The sequence below is a fragment of the Pieris napi genome, chromosome 17, assembly GCF_905475465.1.
Source record: "Pieris napi chromosome 17, ilPieNapi1.2, whole genome shotgun sequence".
Lineage (NCBI taxonomy): Eukaryota > Metazoa > Arthropoda > Insecta > Lepidoptera > Pieridae > Pieris > Pieris napi.
The window spans coordinates 7,183,645-7,205,426 of record NC_062250.1 but is presented as its reverse complement, the minus strand read 5'-3'; the positions used below and the strand labels follow the sequence as shown (position 1 = coordinate 7,205,426).

The window sequence follows — 21,782 nt, the reverse complement described above, 5'->3', positions numbered from 1 at the left end:
TTTACTCTTATTTTTACGTTTGAAAATTACATAAATCTAAACTTATTCATATATCACCTTTGCCAAAGTTGAGATGACCACAAAACACGTGCACTCGAATCTGGATAATATAACCTGTGTGAATACAATTCGATTCCATTATAGTAGTTCATGCAACTGTCATATAATAAGAGTGTATTAAAACACGAGTGTAGTTTTTTTGAAACAAGCCGCAGGCGAGTTGAATTGCTCCGTTCGCCCCAAGAACGATAACTGTTTTTGTTGAGCGCAGAATTGCCCCCCCGCAAGTGTCATTGCACTGTGTATACGAGATTAATTTTATTAGATAAATAATAATCTTTCAACCATTAAATTAAGATTTTACAGAATTTCATTAATTGTAATAGAATTATTACTATCATTGTTATCGTTATTATATAAATTTGTTATTAATGACTTCGAATCTCTTCGAATCATCCATCGAAAAAGCCATCTTTTGTCCCTACAAGATGGCGCATAACGGATGACGGAACGTCCGAAAAGTATGGCACGGTGATTTTCGTAAATGGCTCCACAACGATGACTGTGCAAAAACTAGCCTTTTTTCATTTCGTAATGAGACCCCTGAAGAACCACCATACAAATGACCGACTATTTTGTGTCACTATCTCCCGGCCTAAAAGGTTGTATGGAGTGTACCCATTTTACCCAGTTATGTATCCAACTTTGTTTGTCTTGTGTATGGTAGGATACAACAAGTAAGAGGTAAGGAGGTACTTAGCTATCACATTATATTTTTTTAAGGTAGGAGTAGTATATAGATATATATTTTTATACATGTGTCTTTACTAAGACATCATGGAACATTACATCTTAACTTAAGACTAATAAGTAATTTAAGTCTAACCTAATTTACTAATAACGATTTTTACATAAGAAAGTGTCCAATAACACTACTTACAGTCTCTATTAAAGGGAAGACACTCTGTTCTTGTGTTATTTTTTTTTTCACTCACTGTGTATTTAATACCTACTGACGTGCACTAACACTAATTCACTAGTTCAAATGGTTTTGTCCTTTTAAGTCTTCTCAGTAGGCCCGTGGTGTCAAGGAGTTGAATAGCCTCGACATTCACGTGATGGTGGAGCCTATGTTCGTGGGCTCCAGCAGTCTTTTTTATTATTGTGGCGACCTCTACATTAAGGTCCCGATAAGGTCGTTATTGCGAATATACCAGGGAGCATTGACTATTCCCCTGAGCATTTTGTTTTGAAATCATTGGCTTACTTGGATGTTACTATTATTGGTACAGCCCCACAGCTGGCAACCATATGTCCATACAGGTGTCAGGACTTGTTGGTAAATCAACAATTTATTTTGAACTGATAACGCGGAATGCCTTCCGAGCAACCAGTACAATTTAGCGTAACGGAGATCCAACTCTTCACGCTTCTTTTTAACATGGACCTTCCATCGGAGTTTGGTATCCAGCGTCATACCTAGGTACTTAGCTGAATTTTGGAACGGCACTTTGACGTTATCAATATATACAGGCTGGAGGTATCAGGTAGTATATATAATGCGGAAATCTTGGAGAAACTGGGGCTGCGTGTGCCAAATTTTCTCAGAGAAACACCATTTACGCGTGTCTTGCGCACCCTAAAATATATTATTTCTTGTGAGACGGATATATTTAGTTGCACACTGGCTGAATTCACAAGAATTACATAATTTATGATTAGTTTTAAAAAGGTTTAGATATTATGTATTCTTGTTTTATTTAAATCACGTATTTATTTTAATTGTTATATCAATAAGTTTCTATTGTATTAGTATTAAGTTACTGTAAAAATAGGAAATAAATAACTAAATGATTCTTACGAAAACACCAACGCGCCAACTTCCAACGCGATTTTTCTCGCAGGATTAGTTTTATCTCAAAAACGCATTTGTTTCTAAGCAAAAACTTACTACTGAGATTTTTCTTCAACATGAAAAGGTAAAAAAACACAATACGGTAGGTAATTCAGATTTATTATACCAACAGTGTCTCTGAAAACAATATCATATACGCTATATCTTTGCAACAAGTTTTGTACATTGATGCAGGTTTATAAGGCTACCGTTTAATGAATTTACGAGACTGTACCATCCATTCCACAATTATAAATAAGTATTATTTTCTATTCCTATTAAAAAAATGTAATAGTGACTTTAATGTACGCGGGTATGAACTAACAATAAACACTATTTCCGAGTCACACCCTTACTATATGTATAGTCGTTTTAGGTCGATTTTGGGAAAATACTTTTCTTAAATATTGGTTTTTACAGCATGCACTAAGTGAGTTTTCAATCAGAGGTCAATTGTTCAATTATAGCGAATTTGGTCTTGCTAAATTGATAAGAAATTATCTGGCAAAGTTTTTAAGACAATTCTCTTTTTAACAACGTACAAGTTATATTTTTAACAACGTTGGTAGTTTTGAATAACGAACTACGAAGTGTGTTTTGGGTATACCAGAATTAAAATTACTTACGCGGAAGATGGTACAGTCAGACATAAATCACAATCCACCAGAAATACTCTTAAAATTAAAAAAAAAAAACCTTAGCATTAAAATAATAATTGTTCTTTGCACACTAAATGCTAATGGCGTCTACCAAATATTACTAGTTTACAGGGATTATATATTTAGGGTATAAAACTTCTTAATGGAATTAATATTAAAGTGATCGGAGCGTTATAGTAGCTAAAACTATGTAAGCCATTTTTTGTATTAATGTCGTTTCAAATGTCACAAACATACAATAATCAAATCATACAAGTCTTTTTTATATATTCTATTAGTTGTAGACTTGTCACAATAACCATTTTTTATGTAATAAAAATAAATGAAAAAAAAGTTGTGATTTTTACAATCAGGAATAATACGAAGACCATTAAATTAGTTTTCGTTCGGAAATCATATTTGTAATGTCACAATAAATACGTTAAATAGCCAATGAGACTTATAGTATGTTCATGAATAGGGGTAAGAATTACCTATTAACAATATCGTGTTAATAGTTGTAATAACCACAATGTTGTGAGCAACTGTATATGAAATTATAATTATTACCATTCGACTTAGACAATTTAGAATGAAACTGCAGCATCGGTACTCTAAAACTCCCAATAGCGATCCCGATTTCAATTTTGAGTGTTTTACCAATCCCAAGTTTGCAACACCAGCGCTACGAATATCCAGTACATCGAAATTGCAAACTAAAATGTCGGGATCGCTATTAGAACTTACTAAGTATCGGCGTTATAGCTATCAACATAGAATACCTCACCGCAAATCAATGAACACAAAGAATATAACAAATAATAACAAAAGGGGCGCTTTTTAGGTCAGGGCCTCATATTCCTGTATTGTTTCTGTTTTTTTTAATAGGCATGTAAGGAGCATAGAAACTAATGGTATATGGAAAAGTAGAAGAAAAGGAGATTAACTTTATTTTTAAAACAAATTATGATAAATCACTGACTGGGGGATCTTGCCATTAAAACGTTAATAATATTTAATTAAAAGAGACGCTTGAATATATTAAATTTATATGAATAGGGGGTAATAGTATTACTTATTAGAGAATGCAAATTTACCAAGATAAATTCTACTAAAATTGCTATACTTAGACGCAACTTTATTTTTACGCTGAAAATTTAGTTTACCATTGGTGTTATGTTATATAAAATAGATCTACATAATACTACCTACAGTATAAAACTTTTAATATATTCCGAATTTATTCTTTTTATCTTAAATGATTAGCTGCACCCTAAAAGATATCTAGCAATAGACCAACAAACAAAAACCAAACACCTAATTAAAGTTGCTGTACATAGATGGCGCTGTATTCATATAAAACTTCATACGACTGCACCTAGATGGCGTTTAATTACTAATTTCACTTTTCAAGAACCTTATGAACATTTCAAACCTGCCTATATTCATAATTTCCCATGCCATCCCTGCTGACTTGTTATCGGGATCTCATCGTCTCTCTGGCCTTCATGACTTCATACGATACAAAAAATACCGGTTTTTGAAGTTATACTTCTTTAGGTGCGTTACGAAAAATTGATGAGAGTGAAATTTTACGATGCGCGCGCACCGTGACACAAAATTAACAGAATGAAGTTGCCCACGGAAGATGCTACGGAATTGGACATAATTTAAAAACAACATTCGAATAATAATATAATTTATGTTACACATAACGTAAGAGAATAATAATAAATATGTATTTATTAAATTACAATTTTCAAATATAAACTGAACTTTATTGACTATAATGACTCCTTTTCCAGTCTTTGATTATTTAATTGTAATTAATTATTTGCATGCAATCAAAAAATAATTTTAATAATGCCAAAGAAGTATAACTTCTTACGTGCGTACATAAGTACACGCACCCTTTTTTTAATACATCATCATGACGATTTATCGTGTATAAGTTACGTGATCATAACTGGCTTGCTTTTTATTTGTTAACGGTACACGGACCCCAATGTATAGATTCGATGCACAAGCACAAACCCAGGAATTATACTTAATTAAATCTACAAAAACCATAATTAAATATTCAAATAAATTCCGTTTGGAATGGTCTTAACAATTACATACCACCCTATTAATTAAATTGCACTAGCTATTATAATACGGTATAATAAATCCTATTTATTCTGATATAAGGCGTGACCAATGAAAAGAATATACGCAACACATTTGTACATTGTCATTACGCCATCTTGAATTCATTTATTGTCTACGGATTAATGTTTCGTGTTAAAATTAATTTACGACATTCCGATCCGAGAGTTCGAGACTAAACAATTCCATTACCTTATAAATGATAGTTAAATATTTATTTATATTAACTCGCACTTGTTAAAATTTAACCTATTTGGTGATACTTCCTTATTTTAGTATATAGTATATGTAAAATTTCTAGTTCATCATGAACTTATTTACTTAAACTTAAAATCTGTTCGATTTAAGCGTTCACTACAAAGTTAACTTTAAAGCTACGGCGCCATTTGGCCAAGGACTAGATAAAAAATGTTTGTTATAAATGCGTAACTACTATAGGTATGTTATGTAAAGCTGGCGGCTTCAACACATTTACACTTTGTGCTTGTGTAGTGTCTGTGAATAAGCGCGAGACGTGATGTCAAACTGAAATACAATCACAAATACATCATGAAAAGACTGTCCGTCTCTCTCGCGCTCGGTCAAGCTTATGAGTATAAATGAGACAGTTATTGTTTTTCTCTTGCTACTGTTTATGTTGATCTTTACTGTATTATATTATTATTATTTTATACATGTTGATCTTCTTTCAAACATTACCAGGGCAATCTCGTGAAATGGTGCACAATGTTTTTAATTATTAAGCATCTTAATAAAAACAGTTTAATGAAATTTTTTTATATTTAATTTGACATCAGATGCGACTGGGGTTTCTAAGAGGTGTATTGAAAAAATAGTTAGTGAAGTAAAAGTGAAGTGTGTTGAGCTAGATGGAGTTTATGTCGAAAAATGAAAAATTATTTACACAAACTACTCTTATACGTTCTTGGTCGGGCTTAGAACTTTTGGATCCACGTATGCACATAATATTTATATGCATTTGACACATTTTTATTTATTTACAACCCTGGGTGGGTTACTAAAACCAGAGTAGACTAAAATATATAGCTTGGCAAAAAAGTAATATTTTTAAACATACTGTATAGTGAAATTGCATTAGTGTTAGTACTGTGAACGCGCCAGCTTTCGATAACCGACCTATAACTACTACCTTCTATCAGTTTTGCTAGTTATAATCTAAACTGAATTTATAAGTTATATTATTAGTCTTTAATATAAAAATACCTTTTATGGAGCCGTAGCCTTAAAAGTCTTTACAATAAGTTACATTTTGTTACCATAACAACGATATGACAGCGTTGCTATGGTAACCAAGATTTTCCAGCTAACTAGATCTTCCGGCTTACTCATGTCAAAAATAGTAATTGGTTAAAATCCCGATAACTGATTGTTTATATAAATAGGTATGTAATAGTATAATTTTTCAGTTAATGTGCGGAAGGTTTTAGTTATTACATAACCTTATGGTTAACTGTTTCCAAATTCACCGTTATTAATTCTTCAGTACTATTCTTTGGCAGAGTCAGCCGAGGCCATAGACAAGAAAGAGATGCACGATCATTCTGTTTCATTCACGTCGTATTAACTCGAGACAAGTAATACTTACGTTTGGTGCTAATTCTGATTTTCTATAGTTTTTTATTAAATTAAAACATTTATTTTTCTAAACTATTTTCATCATTTTAAGATTAATATGAGAGTTTTCAGCTTATTTATTGGTGTTAAGCAAGTTTTAGGAATCCTTAGAGATGTTAAGAGTTTCATACAAAGGTCTTGTGGAATTAGCACCATTTTGTCTATGGCCGATATTAACTTAATCTATGCACACACACACACACACACAAAGGAATTTGAACTGAAAGCTTGGCAGTGGAGGTTTATCATATATAATATATTAACCGTATAGTTTAATATTGCTTTTAATACTTAGCTATCCTTAATAATAAGACAATGTTTTGTAGTTACTGTTAACCAGTTAAGTTCACGGCACTTTAAAAGATGTATCGATTTTTTTTTATTACAGCAGAAGCGATAAGATCTAGAAATTTCGACCAAAGGATTTGAATTATTTAAGAAACCTATATTAAAACAGTTCAAATTCCTCGTAGAGCGAAAGTATCACTTCCACGCCTGTTTAAGCATTTTCCTAGAAGCGAAATATTTAGTACTGTACGATGCTACTATGAGCGCACCCAACACTATTGTTATTAGGTGATAGTCAAAGTCATCCTTGAGGAGATCGAATGTCTTCGAAGGGGCCACTCGTGTGTAGAATATATCTGAAAACAAAAAAAAAATAAAAAAAAATAAAAACAATACAACTGTACCAAATCTTTAATAATTAATTATTGAATCCGTTTGCGTGGATAACATATATTCCTCGAAAAAAATACAAACTAAACATATAATGATATATAATATAATCTGTAAGCAAAAAATTTACTTTCAACTGGTAAAATTTGAAATTAGTATAAAAGTGCTTTTATGATCATAGACGCGAACGTTATTAGTTTTGAATGAAGTTCTACGATAAATATAAATATAACATATATATTACTATGAGTGATTGTGTATTACGAGCAGTGTTGGCCTAGTGGCTTCAGTGTTCGACTCTCATCCCTGAGGTCCTGAGGTTCGATCCCCGGCCGTGTACCAATGGACTTTCTTTCTATGTGCGCAATTTATATTCGCTCGAACCGTGAAGGAAAACATCGTGAGGAAACCAGCATGCCTTAAACCCAAAAGTCGAAGTCGTGTGTCAGACACATGAGGCTGATCACCTAATAGATTGACTAATGATCATTATTCTGATACAAAATCTGAGGCCCAGACCTAAAAAGGTTGTAGCGCCATTGATTTTTTTATTGTGTTTTTAGGTCGTGGATAAATACCTAATCCAGTTGCAAGCACCAAACTGGTAGACTCCAACCCCGATGGGGCCGCGTATATAGCTCTGACTCGGTGAGTTGTCTGGTTATAGTTCAATGAGGCTTCAGAGGGCAGGGGCACTTCGGGTGCATAGGGGATCAATCCCTCTTCCCGATGCTCTCCTGTAGGGGATAGAGGTCGACGGGGCTCCACAAACGACCAGGGAAGCTCCAATATTTTCCCCGTCGATAGGGCGACTGAAGATACAGGAATTGTGAGTCATTATTTTATGTATCATAAATAAATACTGTGAATAGCATTGATTGATTGATTGCGCTTTTGAACAAATAATTTAATTAAAAGAATAATAAGAAAATAACTTAAAATAATTTAGTTTATTACATTCATTACATTATCTTTCCCGTCATGAGCAGCTTTTTACTGATAATGTTTGCATAAGCAGAAATATTGATGGATTTTAATAATTTTAGTAGCACCCAAGGTGACGCCGCTTTACGTTTTTGAAGGGCAAGCCACTTACGCCCAATAATCAATCCACAAACTTAGATTAAAAACAATCTTAGATCAGACCGAGACAGTCGATCGATCTCCTATCTGCATCCCAATAACCAAACCCTACGAAGACAATCCATTTTTGGCGACGGATAAAATGCTCTTTGTCGCTCCATTTTACTGAGTTTTCACTCATATTTGATAATCAATGTAAACCAAATAAAGTAAATAAAACCGTACAAATAAACATTAAAATATACATGTTACGTTTAAAACATAACAAACAGTTTTTTTTAATTAGTTAAAAAACTGGTGTAAGTTAAAATCTGTTAAAATAATTAACTGTTGAAATCGAGCTTTCCTCAACTGTCATTTTCATACAAAGGTCTATCCACAGACACCGATACCACCTCCGATGGATAGCTTGTATCGACAGATGGCTATTACAATCCGTCGATTGGGTATTGGCACACTTGTTACAACATTTGGCTTAAGATTACTATCTCAGATGGTGGATTATGGATTGATATAGGTTATTGGGTTCGGGCGTTAACTGATAGCAAAAGATCTCAAAATAACTTTAAGATTTTAAAAAAAATCCTTACGTAATAGATGCGTATCCGTAATAGCTCGTTCCGTAGTTGTAAAAGCCAACGCAGTGAGGGCACCTGGTAAGATATACGCTTGTCTTTCTACGCTCGGTGCGCGCGCGCAGGCAAACGAACTAAAGTGCGTGCCTGCTGATAGCCAACGCTCTTTGCCTTCATATAATTCCATTGTGGCTGAAAAAAGGTTTTATGAATGTTAATAAATGTGAAATAATTTGTCTGAAATAAATATATTTTAGAATTAGTATCGATATGTATTTATTAAATCTCTAATATCTAATTTAATTGATGTTTTCACTTCTAAGCGCTTAAATTAAAAAAACATTTCTTACATTTTATAAAATCAAAGACTATATAAATATGACACTTACCAATCTCCAATCGTCGATGTTTATCGCTTCTATATAAATAAGCGATCGTGTTGTCCGCGTGTACGGCGAGAGGCAACGCACGCGCCCGTCGGTGCGTAGACGCCGCTACTACTGCACCACATGCCCCATCTACAGCTACCGCTGTTACTACATCTGAAAAAAAAATTGTTTAATGGAAAAAGAGGAGTGATGTTCTTGTTCGCCACATGCAAATAAATTTATTATCGGTTTTCAATTCATACAAAATGCAATTATCGTTGAAATCAAATGTTCAAGAGTTTAAAATGGAGAATTTAATTTTATCATATCTTGCAGTCATCAAGTTGAAAACAGTTCGAGCAAGGTCAAAAACATCTTTTTAGGCCTCCGAACACTGGACGTATCATATCATATCATAACATATCATTTGAATGCAAACAATTAAAACTATCAGTTGTTTAACTCGTAAAATTTAAAAACATTGCGGGAATTTTCCGACGCTACATTGCAACCTGTAAAGCTACGGTTTCCTAGAAAAGCGGTGCCGTTATATAACGGCCATAAAGCAACGTTGGGTGACGTCACCCATACGTTGTCTATAAATAACATCGGAGTAGGTTTTCTAGAGAACGTTGAGTGTCACCGTAACATCAAATAGCAGTGCTGTCATTTGCATGACGGCCGTCATACCGGTGATAAACAGTAGTTCAACGTTTTTCACGTGTAGCGTTGCGCATATTTAATTAATACAATAACTTGGACGAGCAAAAACGATGAACAATTAATTGATTTTCTTAAAAATCATGAAGCTTTGTACAATATCAAGTCCAAAGAGTACAGACAAGCTCAGATGAAGCAAAATTTGTGAAACGAAATTGGAATAACACTTAAAAAATACGGTCGCACTACTTTCTAGGAAACCACAGTTTGGCCACCGTAAAGGCGGCCGTTATTAGCAACCGTAAAATGTAAACCGCTTTTCTAGGAAATCGTAGCTTTATGGACCGATAACTCATCTATAAGAAAAATAACGAAGCGTAAAATAAGACATACCACTTATTGTAATAAAATATTCCACTTCTACCAGATGTCACTGGTAGTTTCATTCGCGTTTATTTGGTCGTAGCAAGATATTATATAATTTACAGTCTCAGTTCCAGAGATTAGCGCTTTAAGTGAAATCGTATAATTTTGCAAGAAACTAAAGTTGAAACGATTAAGAGTATCAATAGTTTTTTTATAAGTACCAGCATGTCCTAGCTTCGCAAGTATAGCAAATATTTTGGAAATAATTAGCTTATGTTACTCAAGAATAATGTAGCATTTAGTTATTGATTTGTAAATCGCTCTAGTAGTTTTAGGTATATTTATTACACACATACAAAATACAACCAGTGTCTATAATATTAATAGAATTACACACACACACAGTACCTTTATGTATTGGATCAGGCCTCTCCAACAGTACAAGCACTAGATTAGGGTTGGAGTACTTATACAATACACTCCGATCAGCCAAAGGTTTCCCCGCCGAGTGCACGCGTTCGTTGCGACTCTTGCCCGCGATCGTTACTATGCGTGCACCAGACCCGCCCAAGTTCAACGACCACGTACGTTGGGCTATAACTTGCTGAAAAATAGATACAAATAAAGCAAATTTAATATCGTTTTTTTAATTTTAAATATTATAAGGTTCAAATATTCTATTTGACAACTTTGACGGTGTTATTAAACGTGGTTTAAAGTATTCCTAGCTATGGTTACCATTTTTATATGGTTATACTACTGTAACCATGGAAACAAACACGGTACTAATTTTAATTCACGTTTTATAACAACGCACTGAGATGAGCTCAACAAAACGGCTGATAGGCACATAGACTTTACACTAACAATTGAAACATTATTGGATCCAATCACTATTAATATAACATTGACGTATTTGCAAAGTCATTTATCGCATGTCTAGAAACTTTAATGGAACAAATAATTTACAATCTTACAGGGAAAGCCAGACTATTTATTATAAGTTTCAATGTGTATAGAGTAAACTGAAATAATATTACCTTGCCATTATATCTGAGTGTGTATCCCTGCATTTTGCCTGTATCTCTGTCGGCGACATACATATAGAGATCTCGAACTAACGGCGCTGCAGAGACTGGGAATACCTGAAACATTTTTTACGTTTAAGTTATTAATTAAAACCGTAAATAGGTATTATAAACATACTATTACCTAATAAAATTACCAGATAATAGGTAATGTTTTTTCACTTTTATCTATTATGAAGAAAATATTAATTAAAAATTAATTTAAGGTAAGTATGACCTTTAAACCGTGACATTTTATAATATGGAATTAAAAATACGTCACAGTAAAACATTTAAGTAATGTAAATAAACATATGTGAAAGTATTAAAACATTTAAAAGATACAAGCGTAAATAAAACAATAAGATACTTTTGAAAAACAATTTAAAAAAGAAAAACTGTTGAAACCCTATTCCATTAACAATTACCGCTAACAACTAACGAAAATAAAAGAAAGCGATAATTTAAAACAAATTACCTGTACACTTTCATCTTCGTCCAACAATACAAGAGCGTAAAGTTTCTCCGAGTCAGCGACGTGAAGTAAGGCAACTTGCTGCAACCTCACGTCGAGTTGTAACGCCCTTTCGCCCACTAATGTACCGCGGATCGGGTTTAGGCTTATTATATAACCATTACCTGTTTCCTGTGCAATATAATAAAAAATAAAATAAAATATGTTTATTATTGAATAAAAGAGACAGGTATCACTTATTCCACGTCATTAAATTTGAATCTGTAGGAATCCCTACTCATCGGCAAAGAAGACAGAGTGTATGATGAGAGAAAAAGCCGGCGTAAAAAACTCTCGGTACTCTTTTAAAATAGCAAATCATCAAACAACACTTATTTTAAAACAAATATCGCAAATTAATTAGAAGTAGCCTGTCTAGCACTAGTCCCAGGCCCTTTTATCAACTAGATAATCGTTAACTTTATAGTAAGCCTTTTTACACAGCTTTATATTAATATATTTCTTAAATTTATTAAAAGGCAGAGATAAAAGAGCCTCTGGGATTTTATAAAAGAAGATTATCCCTTTTCCCACAAAAGAATTACTAACTTTAGATAGTCTAGTACGGGGAAATTGCAGCCTGCGTTTGTTCCGAGTATTAACATTTTGCGTATAGTAGCTAAGTAGTTGTTAAGAGTTTAAACTCCGACTAACTCTATGATTTATTTTATATGTAACCACAACACTTCCTCGACGGTATTGTAAGAATAATATTTTTTAAGTGACAATTTTATAAATTGGAATTAAAAAGAGGTTTTATGGAAATCATAAAAAGTACTTAGTGAAATCTATATATCATAAATTCAGGTTTATATCTGAGTATTTTAGACCGTATTCTAGAACGTCAATCAAACTTAAATCTAATTTCAAATGCTGTCAAACTATTTCTTCTGTATGAAGTTTGACATATTTGACAGCGCTCAATACGAGATTTTGACTTGAGATACGAATTAGAAAATTAACGTTAAACTTGTGTTTAAATGTGTACACTCGCGTACAACTGTTATTATAATTTGACGTTTTAAATCAATTTTAACGACGTTTGAGATTTTATAAAAATCTTAACGGGCTGGTGGTAGCCTTATGTTAATATCAGTCGCTCTCACAATGCTAGAGTCTGGCTAATGAAAGATGATAATTGAATTATTTGAAAACTTTCCGATGGCAACACAGAATGTCATTGAATTTCTTAGGTTAGTATGCGCTATTGTCTTGATACTTCATGCAATTACTCATTTTTATTTCTATTTTATACAGGTATAATAGCCTAAACTTTGTTTTATTTGATAGAATATTTCGTTTCTTTCGCAGGATTTGATTATTCCGAATAAAGCTGTGTTTTATAATAAATATTTATAAAATAGTTTTAGTTTTCCATGCAATGCTAGTCATTTTAAGTATAAATAGTAAAAGACTAAATACGTATACTATCAATGTAAAAAATAGTAAAATAAAATCAAGTATTAAGTAAGTTTAATCTACAAAATATATCAAAGTTTTAGGGATACCATACCAAAAAAAAAAAAAATGCCGCGCTTTTTCGTTATCTTCTTTCATTAGCCAGCTTGCTACCTAAAGTATGTTACTGGCCTTTTAAGAGTCGGTACGCTCTTTTCTTCACCCTCACTCATATTGGTTCCACATTACTTTCAAATAAAAATATACCTCGTGTTTCCCAATAATGGTGATGTACGCGTCATGCGGTGGATGCCTCGCCGTACGCCGCGTAAACATCACCACGGATTCCGTGTTAAGGTTACCATCGTAGCGATGCCAGAGTATTTCACCAGATAGATTGTCCATGCCGTATATCTACGGTGAAAAGATATATTTATTATTATTAATATTTGTAGCCAAATGCTAGTGGAGTTGGTAGAACTTTTGTCTCCTTCTGTCGAATTGTGTTAACGCTGTGATGAAAAGAGACATGAGTACAATCACTCTTGGACTTGCTGAAAGTATTTTGATATGGTGTTAAGTATTTTAGAGTAAATACCTAAGGAAATTTACGTTCTTAGGTCGATTTCAGTTAATTTAATGAAATATAATTGTCTGACGTAGTCTGTATACTTATAATCGTGTAAATTAATACGCGTGAAGTGAATTCTGCCAATTTTGATGAATTCTTTGAAACTGATGTTTCAAAATAAGAAGTCCGCAATAAAGACAAGAAGATTTTTACTTTTATAAATTAAATACAGTTACAGTTAAACCTAATAACGAATGTGACCGCTGCTTGCCAAAATCACAACTTGAAACCTTCTTGGCATGCTTTCTACTATGTTTTTAAGAACGTTTTGAGGAGTACGTTCCCACTTTTCTGCAATTACTCTTTTTAGCTCCCTGATGTTTTGTGAAGCAGGTTGCAATCATATTACTCGTCTTTAGAACATCCTAGACATGCTCAATTGGATTGAGGTTAGGACTTCAATTTAATCTCTTTTGCATTTACGCTTCTACCTCGCCAGAACGTTGGAGACGAGCATTGTCCTCCATAGAAATGGGAATCTTCCTCAAGAGTATACAGACTATTATAAATTTCCATAGGTGTCCGATATTTTGCAAGAGTTTATTTACTATAGTGACTAGAATATGTAATAATTTTTTAAATTATTTTTGGAATAACTATTTTGCTTTCTTTGTATTTTGTAATGTAATATTTTATAAAATAAACCTTACTCACAAATAATAGATAAACGGTTTAATTAGATATTTATTTCTATCAATAAGTCTAAATAGTTTTACCTTTCCAACATCAGTAATGAGAACAATAATCTTATGCAAGTTGAAGTAATCTCTAACGAGTGCCGTCGGGGAATCCGCCTCTAGGCCTTCGCCTTGCCAGTTCTGTAGCAGCGTTTGCAACTGCTGGTACTGCGTGTATAGACGACGAACGAATGCTGCCCATACTGAACCTAAATTAAACCATACTGTATTAACATAAGGTACATTTTACTTTGCATTAGGGTATACTGTTTTATTTTAAATTCAAACTTGATTTGCAGAAGTTAAAAGGATTTCCTTAACTATTTGCATTCCAAACAGTTTATTTACCTTTGTTTATTAGTAATTTTATATACGCTAAAAAGTTTTATATAAGTTGATTACATATTTCGTAAACACATGCATAATAAACTTAATATCAAGAAAAAATACATACACAGATTATGTTGAGAATAGATTGAGAATGAATTCTCAATTTTTGTATGTTTTAAATAAAATGTGGTATAGAAAGCAGCATTTTAATTAGAAGCATAGAAGGAAAACATGAATACAGAATATTTATTTACATGGCGATAAAAATGCACTATAATAATATAATTAGTAACTATTTGTATGTATATAATATACTTGATTATTGTTAGTTTCAGAATTCATGTAAATTTGTTTATTTTCGAAAGGTAAAAACGTTGTAAAGTATTTTTTTGTGATATAGTCAATTGTCAAAATTACAAATGACAGATGATATGGTCTCAGTACTATAGCAAAGTTTTCTTTATCTACTATATATATTTAGTTGGAGGAATCCCTATAAGCTTAATTATTTACAACATATTTAGAATACAGTATAATATATCACTAAATGCTATAATCACATATGCAATAGAAAGGTCAAAACATTTAAGAGTATACAGATGGTACCAGCCTTTCAGACCAAGCAACACAAAAAAAGGGAAATAAATAGGTCAGAGTACACACGCAGAGTCGATTAAATAATACTCACTGTACACCTTGATGGCTAGAAAGCAAAATTTAAATTGTATTAGTTTTACAATAATATGGTTTTTCATTGTATAAGTTATGGTTTTAAAAGCGTATAAATACATAGAATTACTTTGAGCTTGTATTCAGAGTGGGGAAAACCGTAGCCGTAAATCATCTATTGAAATACTATAATTATTAGGAACTTGATTCAAAAGTATTCTAAAATATTGTAATATTCCTTCTCATTATCTAGTAAAAGCATGTTTTCGCTCTAGTAATGCGTATTTTACAATGAACAATAATTTGTTGTACCAGCCATGCCTAAGTACTCAAAATAGCAATTGCCATGGTTGGAATATAGATAACTGAATACATACTAGAAATTTATTTAATATTCCACACTTATAAAGTATAAGCTTTTAGGGAACAAAAACCTAGTTTTTCAATAAATTTCACTTTAACAGCAATGGTTTCAAAAATAATCTTATATATAAATTACGCGTCATGTTGTTTGTCCGATATTGACTCTTTAGGAGTCAATATCAGACAAACAACAACTACTTAACCTATTTTTCTATCAAATTTTGCACACCATGTGCAATTTGATTTAACTTAAAAGATAGGATAGCTCACATCTTCATTTAAACCCGCAATATTGTTATATTAAAAATTATGTTTATTATTTGACAGTCACAATTCTAACAGATGGCGCTGTGTTGAAAGTACCAACGTTTCACATAAGCTACAATTCAATGGCATAACCACCATAAAGCATGGTGGTCCCCATGACTGGTGTTCTCCTACCGTTTCCCTTGAATAGTTTACTTCTATATAATATAACAAAAACCTTAGCCACAGCAACGCTTGGCCTAGTCTGCTAGTATAATATATATTTAAAAAAATATAAAAGTTCAGTATAATGTTATAAATAAGCTTTTACTCTCATATAGTCAGTCACATACATACCTTCTTTTTGATCAAATTCCGACTCCAGTGCAGCATCGGTTTCTGAGACGGGTAGATCGACAAATTCAACAGCCACTATGTTGGCCAGTGCTTCCTCCCGAGACCAAATTATGCGGCCTGAAAATAATAAAAAATTTCATACTTCAAGTATCCAAGATGTGTAGTATCAAACAATAATGAATAAAAATGAATATCATACCTCCTTGTTGCATAAGATGTAGTGCATCATCAGCTCCATTTATAAGTATCCTGCAAGCCGGCTGTTCCCTTGCTGTATTTATACAAACTACTTCTAGTATTTCTGGTTCAGGAATATGAAGTGATGGTTCAGTTATACGGAGATCCATAATCTCCTTGCCAGTTGCTATATTGTATGCTGACAATGCAAAGCCCTAGAAATACCAATAATTGCTCATTTTTATAAAATAACTAGCAGACTTGGCCAAGCGTTGCTGTGGCTAAGATTTTTGATATATTACAAAGTAAACAATTCAAGGGAAACGGTAGGAGAACACCAGTTATGGGTACCACCATGCTTTTTTGGTGGATATGCCATTAAATTGTATTGTATATTTTTTGTACCTTAATGAGTTTGGAATAAAAAAGCTATAATAATAATAAATGCCATTAAATTGTAGCTTATGTGAAACGTTGGTACTTTCAACACAGAGCCATCTATTGGCATTGTGACTATCAAATAATAAACAAATATTTTGCAATAAAATAATATTGCGGGCATAAATTGAGATGTAACGATCCTATCTTTTAAGTTAGATCAAACCGCACACGGTGTGCAAATTTGATTGAAATCGGTTCAGTAGTTTAGGAGTCCATAGCAGACAAACAACGTGACACGTAATTTATTTATATTAAGATTTACTTCATAGCCTACACAACATTTTGGTAACCTTCTAGATAAGATGGGAATTATGTCATCATTTTCTATAGAGGCTTCTTTATCATAGCACAAATAGGTTTATATATATTTTTTCCTTTGGATTGATTCTAAAAGTTATACAAATAATTCTAAACTCACCTTGTGTTCGTCGCTTGAAGCTTGTATCAAAGTCAGCTCATTCATTGCATCTACAAGTGTTACTGTGCTGTCTTCTGCTAACTTTATATATAATTGCTCAAATTCATTATTCTTGATCAATAATACTTTTTTATCGTCAATAATAAAGCCAGGTAGCACATTTTTTCCATCTAGTGAGCGTAGATTACCTTCAATTACTTCTTTTTCACCAAAGTAATTAGATAGTGGTTTGCTAATTATTTGTACCGCATTGGATGTAACATCTAATGATAAAATCATGTAGTTGCCCATACTACCTGATATACAAGTATAGTATGGTGGAGTTAATATACACCTGAAAATAATATATGGAATGTATGAAATTAATTGTAACTGCATAATGTGTCCTAACAACAAAAAATTCAGTAAGGGATCAAATTAATTTTGCATTCTCATTATAGAGCAGAGTAACAACAATGCACACACTAACTTGGTCAAAACAATATCATATATATTATCATTTTATATTTTTAAACAACAAAAAAATAATTTAACACTACCCTAGCATTGTAAGCATTCTCACCCATCATTAGTCCAAACAGCTGGTAACTTTGATGTAACTCCTCTGTTGGCACCAGTCATCAAATTATACATAGTAACCTCTAGATGCGAGCCAAATGCTGGTAGCAAGTGTACAAGCATACCATCTTGCACCCACCATTCTGATAAATGGGCTCTCTCATTATCTATGATAGATATTGGCCACTCCCATAGTAATACACCTAAAATTAACAGTTCCATATTTATATTTGTATTTTTATTTGTCTTCTTTTTATTCTATTAAAGTGATGTATCTGCTTGTTTTTCCTGATAAGTTATTAAAATTATACTGAACATTTTGTATTAAAATGTTTATGAATATAGTAAAATGAAGACATGAATACAATGATTTCTATTTGTTTCTATATGGCTAAAACTAACACCACATTAGAATTGTATATCTTCAGAAAATAAAGGAAGTCCAAGAAAACCTTTGTGAAGTGCTGATACTAACAAAATTATGCAGATACTCAAACCTTTATTGCATTCCTTATGCAATTCCTTTCCTTTCATATTTTACGTTATAATTTATTACAATAAGGACCTTGGTTTGGCACAGCAATGTTGTGAGATACTGTAATGGGGTAGTGTTTATTACAGAGCAATGGAGGAGTAATGTCATTCCTCATTGCTTTTATCTTTTGGAATGTCAGTCAGCTGGTAGGGGAATTTAGTTTCACTGTCTGATATTTTATGTTCTATATTTGTTATGAAATTTGTATTTGAGTTATTAGATTTTTTTATTATATTTAAAATTTTACTTTAATTTAAAATATTTGTTTGTTTGTACAATGTATAGCTATCACTCCATGATAGTAGCATTCACTGAATGCTAGTGACAGCAACATAAAGCTGAGTTTGGCTCACTTTGTTAATAAAGTGATTGTTTGTATTGTAACTTACAAATTCTCTTTTCTTTTTTCTTAAATTTATACTTAGTTGTATAAAGAAAACAATTATTGTTCCATTACATAATTCTTAATTACAAATCAGCAGGTCATAGGAGTATTACTGTTGAATAAATATATAACAATTTTAAAGCCTTAACTAACATACCTGTAGCAGGATCCCAACCTCTTACTAGGTATGGATTGGATCCTGTAACTGTGGTCACCTTTTCGCCATCACTATAATGTAATAATTGAATGTCTCCAGGACTAGCATTTTCGAATACATGACGCCACACCACCTGACCTGTAGAATATTTTTAATAGCTCCATAATTCTTCAAATTTATAAATATAAACTTAAAATAACAATGACTAAATGTGCATAATAATACTTGTACAAAATCAACCTACGGTCCAGAACATTAATGAATTGAACAAAAAATAATTTACCTGTCTTCAAATTAAGGGCAGCTAGTACATTTTCTTCAGTGGCTACTATTATTTTCTTTGCAGTTGATACTGTATCGAAATGTGAAAATTTTATACGACCTACGTACGTCTGCCGCCTGAAATTAATTAAATATTAATTAAGAAATAATACAAATTAAGTCATACAACTTATAACCTCAACATTAATTATTTACCAATCAAATTTTCCAATTTGGTCTTCATAAATACACATTGACAAATTAATTAAACTAAAAAAGATGATTAACCAATTCATACTGTTTAAAAATTTCAATAAACCCAAAAAATTTCGCTTCAATCGGATAGACAACATCCCCATTTTTAAGTATTCATTAAAAATGTAAATTGCCAAAATTTAATATTGGGTTGTCATTGTGACGGTTTAGGAAATTATGTAAATTGTCAACTCAATATACGTTCAGAAATTAAGTTCAGATTCATTTTTTTAAGATTAATATTTTTTTATATGCGGTAAAAGATAGAAGAGAGGTTTCCTTATGTTTAATATTTCAATAAGCTAGTCATATTATATAATACAAACATTAACAGCGTAAAACATTCATTCAAATAAAATAAAGCGCTTGAAATGGCTTAGAGTCTGGCTAATGAAAGAAGAGAATTGAATTATTTGAAAACATTTGGATGGCAACACATAATGTCATTGAATTTCTTAGGTTAGTATGATTTATTGTCTTGATACTTCATGCAATTACTCATTTTTATTTCTAGTATATATTTTTTCCGAAAAGTTAACAGCTATTCAGGCCTGAACTTTGTTTTATTTGATAGAATAATCGTTTCTTTCGCAGGATTTGGTTATTCCGAATAAAGTTGAGTTTTATAATAAATATAGTTTTAGTTTTCCATGCAATACTAGTCATTTTAAGTATCAATAGTAAAATACTAATTACGTATGGTATTTAATTTCATAGAAATTCAGTTACTATCAATGTAAAAAATTATAAAATAAAATCAAGTATCAAGTAAGTTTAATCCACAAAATATATCAAACTTTCAAGGATACCATACTATTTTTTTTTTAATTTGCCGCGCTTTTTCGTTATCTTCTTTGATTAGCCAGAGTCCAGACTCTAGACAGCAAGCTTTAAAGAAAATAACGTGAACTAAAAGACAACAAAGATTTTCATTTCGCCAAGTTGTTTTAACTAAGAAAAATAAAACTAGAAGATACATTGTAATATCTGCATTGAAAGCATTTGTAATTAGTACCTAGATTTTACTTGATTAAAGAGTATTATTGTTAGTCAAGTGGATTCCTATTCGATAATTCTAGATCTAATAGGAACAAATATTAAATTAAAAGATATGTAAATTGTAAATAATTACAAAACAGTCTAAAATAATAATGTAAAATTATTATTTATACTTTCAACCTGACGTGAGTTATACCTAAAATAAAATAATATTATTTTGAAAACAAAAAGGTTTTCTCATCAATATTTAAAACAAGCACGTTCACCGTCAATGCCTTTTGTTTTTAGATAAAAATGTTATCATTAGCAATGTCAGAGAAATAAACATCAAGCTATTAAAATATGATATTATTAACAATTCAAATGAATTATTTGTTAAGACCATAAAACTAATATACAACGCTGTCGTTGTGTAGATTTAAAAAGTAAATGAATTAAAATGTGCGTTATTACGTAGGTACCTACTCGATCTACGCAGCTGGCCAGAGAAAGCAGTCTAGCCTAGCCTAGCCCTCTATAAAAATATAATAGGTACCTCTCGACTGCATAGTGAATACTAGCTCATTGTTGCTAGGGGACCCCACGCGTATCGTGACTAGGTACTTAATGATATTATTATTTAACGTAATAGCTTAAGGGCTTACGGCCATCGCTGGGGATCATGTGAATTAAGTAAAAAAATAGTAGATCTACGAAATGAAAAAAAGATTAAGGAATATATTTTTTAAAACCAATTTTCTACCTAATATTGTCTATTTTTTCGTGAGAATCAGGGATTTAAAAAAAAATACTGTATGTTTTCCCAAACATCTCAAAATGTTCAATTATTCGTTTGTCCACACGTGACCACACTTGCTGTAGGCGAAGCGTCTAGAATGATTTTTAAATTTTAAATTTAATAAAATAATTTTATTACTCTCACGTTTTTACAGTCGGTAGGTATAGTAATTTTTCTTAGCTTATTTTCAGCATGACGCTTTGAATTTAATGAGTAGTACTTTTATGGAAATGTATATCATAATAATCGGACGAATGTAATTAGATATTTGTATTCCCATTAGACCCTCTCACGTATCAAGTACTTCTAATATTACATTCACACTTTGGGTAGTGTGGCAAATAAAAAAGCATATCAATATGGCCGTAAGCGATAAAATATGCATAAGTTCGGGTATTATTTAAATGTTCAGACGCAGCCACGACCAGCTAGAGTGTAATAAAAGTGGATTTTATTAATAACAGGCCGGTCTTGTCCTCAGTGCAATGCACATATCAGGTTTTATAACACAATTTCACAGC

The 21,782-nt window shown here is 32.0% G+C and overlaps 1 protein-coding gene across 2 annotated transcripts; it reads right to left on the bottom strand.

The window, feature by feature from the left end:
• Positions 1-5,941: 5,941 nt before the first annotated feature.
• On the bottom strand, positions 5,942-19,602 carry LOC125057904 (ER membrane protein complex subunit 1). Of its 2 annotated transcripts, XM_047661856.1 has the most exons (17): positions 19,446-19,602; positions 19,252-19,367; positions 18,969-19,106; positions 17,896-18,094; positions 17,334-17,667; positions 16,497-16,689; positions 16,298-16,414; positions 15,351-15,365; positions 14,372-14,541; positions 13,292-13,438; positions 11,591-11,758; positions 11,086-11,190; positions 10,454-10,649; positions 9,041-9,193; positions 8,667-8,843; positions 7,572-7,805; positions 5,942-6,959 (listed from the first exon to the last, which is right to left on the bottom strand). In XM_047661856.1, exons 1-17 carry the CDS (start codon positions 19,586-19,588, stop codon positions 6,799-6,801), a joined length of 2,766 nt encoding a protein of 921 aa, XP_047517812.1. In that variant the 5' UTR covers positions 19,589-19,602; the 3' UTR covers positions 5,942-6,798. The 2 variants fall into 2 exon arrangements, with proteins under 2 accessions (XP_047517812.1, XP_047517814.1); XM_047661858.1 differs by lacking the exon at positions 15,351-15,365.
• Positions 19,603-21,782: the final 2,180 nt, after the last annotated feature.